Here is a 9,351-nt window from a genome sequence, read left to right as displayed (position 1 = left end):
TAAAATTATCTGAAATATGAATTATGAAAATTGATTATAAAATATTAAATATTTGTGTATTTGGTACATTATTTATAAATTATTAAATTTATATTTTTAGCACTGTATTTTGCACAGTATTAAAAAATTGTTATATTTATATTTTTGCCCGGTATTAAAATATTATTATATTTATATTTTTAGCACGTTATTAATATATAATTATATTTATATTTTTGACACAATATTTAGCATGGTATTTGGCACAGTATTAATATACTATTATTATATTTGTATTTTGGCGCGGCATTTGGTACGGCATTAATATATTATTATATTTGGATTTATGGCAAATTATTTGGCACGATATTAATAAATTATTTCTAAAAAAAGTTTGGCATTGCATTTGACATTACATGTAAAATTATTGAATTTGTATATTTGACACGGTATTTGGTACAAAATTAAAAAAAATTTATTTTTAAAAAAATTATATATTTTATACAGTTTGTTAGTTCCATGTTAAATGTTATGACAAATTTGTCACTATTTTTTCTGTACCAATTGAGGATTTTTCTTGTAGTGTCTCCGTGTTGTCTCTAATGGCTGCATCACAAACAAGAAAGGATGACATGGAGGGCTTAGAGGATGATTAATGAGAATGGTTACATTAGTAGGGTAATGGGTAAAACTTAGATAAGTGTTTGGAAAACACAGGAAAATAGACGGCCAAGAGATGTGACTTTGCTGGATTATGCGTTGAATTTTAAATATGGCACAAGTTATGTTAGAGACGTATACAAATGAAGAGTTAATACTGCAATTCATCTGTGCTTTCACTCTACTTGAATTGAGGTTCGAACTCATCTTTTAAACAAAAATATTAACACCATGCAAAAGGGACTAAGTGTTAATAGACTAAAAAGTCATAAGGTTTTTTTTTAACTTAGAGATCTAAAAAATAGTGCTAGGATAAGTAATCATGCAAGAAATTTTATGTAATTTTAACTTGTTATTATTTTTGTATTTTTAAATAATATTGTGTTTGAAAAAAGAAAATTATCTAAATGTCTGTGATATCAGTATGGAATTAGCATAATAGTTTAATGAAAATTTTTAGATTATACCAATAAAAATTCAAAACTTATTTTATTTATGGTGATGGTGATCAAATCACTACAGAAATATTGTTATATAACAAGGCTTAATTTATAGTGATGGTCATATTTCATAGATATATATTGTCTATACTAATTAGACATTTTTACTATCAAGTATTTACAAAGGGAGCATAAATTTTTATTTTAGCTTTTTCATATGTATGGTTATTTTAAGTTATTTTTTAGCTATGCTTCCAAATCTTACTAATTTATTATTTAGAAATTTTTTTTTGAAATCTTTGTATATTTTTAGATTTTTTTATTTATAAATAAAAATTTAAAAATAAATGGGCCAACCCCCCAAAAGCTAATGATGTGGCAACATGGTCCAATAATTGACTCTTTGTGGCAAGCCCACCATATCTTAGTTTGCTCTAGGCCACCAACTATACTCGCGCAAGGCCTTCTAGGGTAGATGCATGGTTGCCCAGCCATGGAACTACTCATGATCGAGGGAAGCTCACCTGGACTTAGCCCAAGCCACAAGTGATCTCACTAAGACTCTCCAAGTCTAGGATAAGTTCATGTAGTGAGGGGGTGAGTTTGCCAATAAAAGAATGGAGAAGGTTTAAGAGTAGAATTATAATTTTTTAAAACAAATAATTAATTTTTTTTAAGAAATTACAGAGGACTTATGCTTGAAAAATTCGAGTGAACTTGTGATCATGTGCAACTTTCCAAATGACTCATGGATCCTTTTCTCTTATTTTAAAATTGTGTTTTCTCTATAGTCTTGGTATTGTATTTTGATTAGTGTTAATTAATTTTTATTTATTTATTTATTTATTTATTTTGTAAATGTGGACAAATTATATCACTCCACATGACACCAGGCAAAGAACGCCCCAACATATGAAAATATATTTATAATGGAGGCTCATCTATATTTGAGACCAATTTTACTATTATAAACCAACGGTAACTACCTATAATTGTGATTGAGAGGTCTCGAGTTCAGATCTCTCATATAACAATTCATGTTCAGGTCCTTTATGGGAGTTTTGTGTGAGAATTAACTCTCGTTCTACCCTCCATGGTTGCATGTAATCAAGCCACCGTAACTAATGCATTTCAGTGCCCGCTTGCCTTTTTCTTTGTCGCTTGACTTTGTCAAAATAATAATAATAATAATAATAATAATAATAATAATAATAATAATAATAATAATAATAATAATAATAAACCATTAGAGTCAAACAAGGCTTTCCCAAAATAATATAATAAAAGAAATTTACCAAATTAGGAAAAAAAATAAATTAATAAATGTATGATGTTTTTAATTGAAAGAAAAACAAGCTCGAAGAAAAGTAGTCTTATAGTTTTCAAATTTTGAGAAATTAAATTATAAGGGATTTATATTTGACAAATTCAAGTGAACTTTGTGCTCATGTAAAACTTTGAGAGTGACTTGTGGATCCTTCCTCCTTCTTTTAAGGTTATGTTGTCTCAAAGGTATTTAAACCTAACATCAAGGTATTATATTTTAATTAGTATTAAATGGTTAATATATGACAAAATGTAAACATTTGTGTATAATTTAAACACAAAAATATGAAAATAATATTAATGGGGCCATTTATGTTTTGGGCCAACTTTTTATACAAATAATAAAGGAAAAGAAAAAAAAAACAATCCCTACAGGAGTCTAACACCACTTTCCCAAAATGATATAACAAAAAATTCATTAAATTATGAAAACAAAATTAATAAAAGTATATGATGTTTTATTTAAAAGAAACAAACATGAAGAAAAATAATATGATAATTTTATTAAATAAATTTAGAATAGAGGAAGTTTTTATATAAAAATAAAATTGTAATTTTCAAAAAAGTTAATTTTTTAAAAATTTGAATTATTAGGACCTATGGATATTTGAAAAGTTTTAAAAAAGAATACAATAATTATGTGAAAGATAAATTCGTGGTTTATCCACTTTTCTCAAAAAAAAAAAATATGTGAAAGTTCGAGAAGGATTTGTGGGTTTTTTTCTTCTTATTTTAAGGTTGTGTTGGTAAAAAATATTTAAAAATGAAGTGTAGATCGATATTGTATTTGGATTATTATACCATTTAATTTTTTTTTTCTAAAAAACGCAACAGTGGGATGCACAATTGGGATTGATAGTCCAGGCGTCCAGTAAACTCTCACCCTACAGCATGAAGATTCGGTTACAAACTCCTCCCATAATAAAGATCTTTTTATGGTATTCTTGTGAATGCCTATTTATTAGGCTAGTCCATAATTGATTTTTAATATATGACAAGCTGTAACCTTTATGCATAAATTGAAATGCAAAAACATGCTGATACTGAAGCCAAGTTATACTTTTGGCCTTTCATACAAATCAGAAAAAATCCTAACAAATGTGCAATAAGCCCTTCTGAAGTTAATATAATAGAAGATAACTCATCAAATTATGAACAAATTGACTGACAAAAGTATGATTTTTTACTTCAATATTTTTTTTAAAAATATCTCATCAAATTAGAGTTGCCATCTGCATTAAAGAATCGTCAACAGAGTAACCAACCACTGGAAACAAACTGAGCAATGTCTATTGAAAAAGAAAAAATAAACATCCTGCTCGTTCTTCAATCTCAATTTCTTTTTCCACAATAAAAAATTCCATCTGAAAAGAAAAGGTTAATGTCACAATAAAGATCTTTAATATAGTGAGAACTCACTGTAAACAACCAAGACAACCATAGGCAATAAAAAGTAGTACAAAACAAACCATACATCTCTTTGTTCTGCTCTGAACAACAACCTCTAGTTTGGTGAAATCAAGGTTCACTGTAATGCAGTCAACACCTTTAGTTTGTTTAGCAGAAGAATTAACATTTGCAAAGAGCAAATCAATACTTAAAATACAACAATCATGAAAAAGTTCGTCCACATTTCTTCTCAGATTTGATGGAGTGATTGAAGACAGGGAAGATTTGGTGAAATCAAGGTTCACTGTAATGCAGTCAACACCTTTAGTTTGTTTAGCAGAAGAATTAACATTTGCAAAGAGCAAATCAATACTTAAAATACAACAATCATGAAAAAGTTCGTCCATATTTCTTCTCAGATTTGATGGAGTGATTGAAGACAGGGAAGATGCCTCTGATCAGAGCTCTGTCTGAGAATTCAGCAGAAGGTGCTGAGAATTACTGGGCAGTTTAGTTGGTTATGTTTGGAGGGAATAGTGAAGTTTGATTTGAACGGTCTGGGTTTAATCATCTGGATGTTTTGCATTAGTTCGAGGCAATCTGGGTCTTGTTTTATCTATGTGTTGAATCAAGTCAAGCTGTGTACTGAGTCCTTTTATATATGTTTGTTGAGTCAGTCCTTGCAATGTGTGAAAGTAGTAGTGAAGTGATATCCAGTATGGTGTGTATGGTGTTTTTGCTTTGGATGCCCGATTTTATAGTTTTTTTTTCTACTGTTCATCTTCTTCGTTCATGAATATTTACTGTTCATCTATGTTTTCCTGATCTTCTTGGCCTACAAGATTTGTGTTATGAAATGTTGAATGCGCCAACTGAGTGGTGTGGAATAACATTTGCCACCAATCTCTCAAGAATGATAGATAACTAATGCTATTAATTCAAGTCTGAGTAGCATGTTAAAGAAGGCCAGGTACTGAGCATTTGTTGTAGAAACCTTGGACAACGACAAAAGTTACATGTGTACCATGTGCTAGTCAATCTAAACTCATAATGATATGTAAAAAAATAGAAATGGAAGAGCATCATAAATTATACTATGACAAGCGCAATATTTTCCTTTAAAAAAAATTGAAGGGAGAAGCCACTAACTCACAAATTTTTTTAAAACAACTAGCTGAAAGACCAATGTGATTAAATGTCATGTGTTAACAAATTAAAAAAGAAAATCCAAGCCATAACATCATGTCATAAATATAATTAATCAGAAAAATTATTTGTTGTTAACATACTTACAATATCACCATCATAGTTACCGAGAAATCTGTGAGAGATTCCAGTATCTAAAGATTAGGCAAATATCGGTAAAATAAAATAAGGTTGATCGTTTTCCTGATATAAATTTTGATTAGTCAAGTGAAATTGAAGATAATATTATAAATAATTCGAATGAGAAAACAAAGTGACAAGCAAAGGCATGGATCCAAACATACCACTCAGATAATTTTCATAAAAAATATATTTGATGATTAGGGATGTGCTGAATCATTAGCCATTCTGGAGACCCCTCTTGTCGGCACCGTTGCGAAAAGCCTGGGTCACAGTTTATGATCTTTAATTTTTCAAGAGAGGAAGGGAGACCTCCCTCTGCCAGTGAAAGTAACTTTGGGCAACGCGTAATAGTCAATGCCTCTAGTGAAGAAAGGCAATGCAACCAATTAGGCAGAGATTCTAGATCTTGGCAAGACAATATAACTAGTTCATGTAGCTTTGCCATCTCCGCCGTACACCAGGATCTAAATTTGGGACATCTATAAATCCACAAAACTGTCAAGGAGGGGAGGGCTTGTAAACCTTCCAGTGATAAAAGCTTATTACAATCTGAAAGATCTAACCGCCATAGTGCATGGAGTGTGGCCATCACCTCTGCATCAAAGGTTTTGATCTTTGCCCCTGTCAAATTTAATAGAGTAAGAGAAGAAAGGCCACGGAGGCATCCTGGCAATTTGTCATCCATGCCTGAACTATTTTTTATGTGTAGCTTCTTTAGAGCTACACATATGGCCCAAGGAAATCCATTCATTTCATTACATTGCACCATAGTGAGTTCCTGAAGATGAGGAAACACCTTGCGAGGCCCTGGTGTTGTTGGAGATGATGATGATGATGATGAAGTTGGAATGCCCGTAAATGATACTTTTGTATTACGCAATGAAAGCCGCTGCAAAGATGGAAACATTGGAATGCCCGTAAATGATAATGTTGTACAATTCCATAAAAGTGGCAGCTGCAAGGATGGAAACATCTCATTCTCAGAATCATCACATGATTCACACTCAATTGTTATGTTCTCACAGTCAGAAAAGTGTAATCCCTCAAGAGAGGGTAACAATCCGAGCGCTGTAGGTATACATTTTCTGTAATTAAATAACGATATTTCTTTTAGTTTCTGTAATGTCTTTCAATATCGTTATTTAATTTTGGCATGTTGTAACCCATGTACCCACCAATATGTAATTCTTCTAAGTTAGGATGAGGTTGAAGGCCTTCAAGTACTTCTTCGACATCATGTTTGCAATCATCATCCACCGAATCAATATTCCAATCTAAATACAAACTCTTGATATGACATTTTTCCTTCAATTTGGCTTTCATCGCTTCTTTCCTATTATCAATATTCCGTAAGTCTTTAATTGAAAGTCGTGTTCTTAGTTCATTCATATTCCTCAATTGGGCAACCAAGAAACCTGTTTCTTTGTTCACATTATATTTTAGGAAATCAAACCTGTCACAAATGCACAATATTTCAAGATTTATGAGGCTATGAAATCGACTTGGCAAGGCCTGTGGACAATGCAATGCCAATACTCTCAACAAATAAAGCTCACATAATGAATCCGGTATTGATTTGATTTGAGTTTCCCGCAAATCTAAATATTGCAAGTGCTTTAGATGAGGAATACCATTTGGGAATTCTTGCATATTAGCATTAGAGATGACTAGCACTCTGATTTTGTTGAATGCTTCATGGTTGAGGATGGCAGACATGTCTTTAGCGCTCTTTAACACAAGTGTGCGTACTTTATTAGTTTCACGTACCAACCCTTGATCAATTGAACATTCTGCATACAAATGACGGACATTTTTGGAGATTTCTTTATCTTTTCCACTCTCATAAATATAAGTTTCCCCATGAGAAACTAATTTGGCCAAGTCATGCATTAAGTCATGCATTGTGAAGGCTAGGTACTGATCCTTCCGCTTATTAAAGAAACACTTTGCCACTAATTCATAATAATAGCCTTCTCCTATATCATTCATTGTTTTTGAACTACTTCCGCTTTCTTGTATATACCCATTGGCTATCCACATGCAAATCAACTCATCCTTATAATAGACATGATTTTTAGGAAACAACGAACAAAAGACAAAGCATTGTTGGAGATGCTGAGGTAGATGGTAGTAACTCAATGCAAGTGCAGGCATAATATCATGTGCATTAGTTTTTAATGTCCACAAATCATTTTCCAATACATCCTTCCAATGCTTCTTTGTTAGGCTGCATTCTAAAAGCTTTCCCACTGTCTTTGCTGCTAATGGTGATCCCATCAGGTTTTCCACTATACGCTTTCCTATATCATGTAGTTCACGCGAATAATTTTCAGGATTGTTTTCCCCAAAGGTAGAATGCAGAAAAAGTGACCAATACTCTTCTTCATCTATACCTCTCAAAATAATTATATTTTTTTTTGTCTATGCTTCTTAACACAGTAGGATCTCTACAAGTCACAATAATTTTGATTTTAATAGATTGTGATTGTGCAGATTGGAGAGGAATAAGGAGTTGTTGCCATTCATCAGACCAAATATCATCTAGCACCAGTAAGAATTTCTTCCCTCTTAAATGCGTTTTGAGTTCTCTCTCAAGAAGATCCAAGCTGGTGGTGCTACTACATGAATCAGCTAAACTACGGAATGAATCGACCATTTGTTTAGTGATTCTGAATCTATCAAAGTGATCTGATACGCATATCCATGCTTGATTGTTGAAATAATCTTTGATTTCTTCATGGTTGAAGACAAACTGAGCCAAAGTAGTTTTGCCCATTCCACCTAGCCCAACTATTGGTGCAACACAAACATTACCATTCACATTTGGCTCTTTGAGAAACTCAATCAACCATTGTATTTCATTATTTCGACCATATATCTTCCTTTCATTTGTTGATGACGTGGTGACACGTTCATTTTGTGTGAAGTGATGTTCCCGTGGATCATAAACTTTGTTCATTATGAGCTGGTCAAACAAATCTTCCAAAGTGGTTTCATCTTTCAACTTTGATTCAATGCTTTTTATTTGTTTTAGAATACTAGTAACCTGTCTCACAATGTCTTCATCTGCAGCATAATTAAATTTCTCAAGCTTCAATAAACTACAATCGCCTTATAAATCCATCATCTAAAAAAACAAATTAACTAATAAAAATGAACTTAAAAAAAAGGCAAAAAAAAACACTAACATGTTGACAGACTTGAAGATTGCGATGATGTCGGAAGGCGACGTTTTTTCTTAGAGAAGGAAACAATTGGCAGACCAAATGGAAATGAGCGCTTTAAACTGAATCGGCTACTAGTACTGTCAGCTGCTGCTGCTTCTTCTTCTTCTTCAGCCTTGTTGATCTCCTGCACCTTTCTCTCCATCTGCATATACTTCATCTCTGATTCCAAGTCTTGTATGTCATAACCAACATCTTTGAGCTTGTTGTGCAAACCCACAACCCTCTTGTTTTGCTTATGTTTTTGAAACAATTTCATGATTCTACTCTGCATCAACTCGACATTCAACTTGGCATCTTCCAAGGCTTCCAGTGAATCATTCAGTTGTTGCCGTTTCTCTGCTTCATCAGAGGAGGATGGTGATGGTGCTGATGATAGATAATCCCATAAATAACCAATCAGCTTCTCCAAACTTACGGCATGTAAAGGTGAAAGAAGAGATCCTGCTAGGGCTGACAAAGTTGCAGAAGGCATGATTGTTGAAAAGGGTTGTGATTCTTGTGAAGAGAAGAGAAGAACAGAGAAGAGAAAACTCAGGGAAAGACTTTGATAGATGGGGAAGGGGATTACACTAGTTTTTTTTATTCTTTCCAATCAATTATCCAAACAACTCCCGCTCCTTGACTTTGACTAGTAGCATTTGACAATGGACACTGGGTTGTTTGGTTCTTTCCTTGACTTTGACTAGTAGCATTGGTTTTTTGGTTCTTTCCAATCAATTACACCAACAACTCCCGCTCCTTTGACTTTAACTAGTGGAATTTGCTTCCATCCTACCACGTGAACGAAGAAAAAGAGATTACAGGTTGTGATTGAATCTTATCAACACAAGTATATATATATATATATATATATATATATATATATTTATATATACGATTTTGTAATTAGATATTGTATTTGCATTAATATTAAATGTTTAATATGTTACAAGATGTAATTATTTGGGCATAAATTTTAAATTCTGGAATATATTTATTATGGAGGCCAAAGTTTTGTTTTA

At 32.3% G+C, this 9,351-nt stretch overlaps 2 protein-coding genes across 2 annotated transcripts; both read right to left on the bottom strand.

Annotated features, from left to right (window-relative positions):
• Positions 1-4,181: 4,181 nt before the first annotated feature.
• LOC120249535 (putative disease resistance protein RGA4) lies at positions 4,182-7,400 on the bottom strand. The gene is made up of 4 exons (XM_039258082.1): positions 7,147-7,400; positions 6,299-6,576; positions 5,433-6,191; positions 4,182-4,264 (listed from the first exon to the last, which is right to left on the bottom strand). Exons 1-4 carry the CDS (start codon positions 7,398-7,400, stop codon positions 4,182-4,184), a joined length of 1,374 nt encoding a protein of 457 aa, XP_039114016.1.
• LOC120249273 (putative disease resistance protein RGA4) lies at positions 5,194-8,898 on the bottom strand. Its single transcript, XM_039257783.1, has 2 exons — positions 8,312-8,898; positions 5,194-8,189 (listed from the first exon to the last, which is right to left on the bottom strand). The coding sequence occupies exons 1-2, from the start codon at positions 8,820-8,822 to the stop codon at positions 7,507-7,509; spliced, it is 1,194 nt and encodes a 397-aa protein (XP_039113717.1). The 5' UTR covers positions 8,823-8,898; the 3' UTR covers positions 5,194-7,506.
• Between the last annotated feature and the right edge of the window lie 453 nt (positions 8,899-9,351).

This window comes from Dioscorea cayenensis, chromosome 3 (genome assembly GCF_009730915.1).
Source record: "Dioscorea cayenensis subsp. rotundata cultivar TDr96_F1 chromosome 3, TDr96_F1_v2_PseudoChromosome.rev07_lg8_w22 25.fasta, whole genome shotgun sequence".
Classification (NCBI taxonomy): Eukaryota; Viridiplantae; Streptophyta; class Magnoliopsida; order Dioscoreales; family Dioscoreaceae; genus Dioscorea; species Dioscorea cayenensis.
This window is presented reverse-complemented; position numbering and strand designations above follow the sequence as displayed.

What these genes read in the sequence shown, in the direction of transcription:
- LOC120249535 (XM_039258082.1), bottom strand. Translation starts at nt 7,400, where the DNA reads ATGGGATCACCATTAGCAGCAAAGACAGTGGGAAAGCTTTTAGAATGC. An exon ending in TGCATGTGGATAGCCAATGG is followed by an intron (nt 6,577 to 7,146) that starts GTATATACAAGA and finishes CATTTGTGACAG; the next exon opens with GTTTGATTTCCTAAAATATA. An exon ending in ACTTTCACTGGCAGAGGGAG is followed by an intron (nt 4,265 to 5,432) that starts GTCTCCCTTCCT and finishes CTGAATTCTCAG; the next exon opens with ACAGAGCTCTGATCAGAGGC.
- LOC120249273 (XM_039257783.1), bottom strand. Translation starts at nt 8,822, where the DNA reads ATGCCTTCTGCAACTTTGTCAGCCCTAGCAGGATCTCTTCTTTCACCT. An exon ending in ATCTTCAAGTCTGTCAACAT is followed by an intron (nt 8,190 to 8,311) that starts GTTAGTGTTTTT and finishes ATTATGCTGCAG; the next exon opens with ATGAAGACATTGTGAGACAG.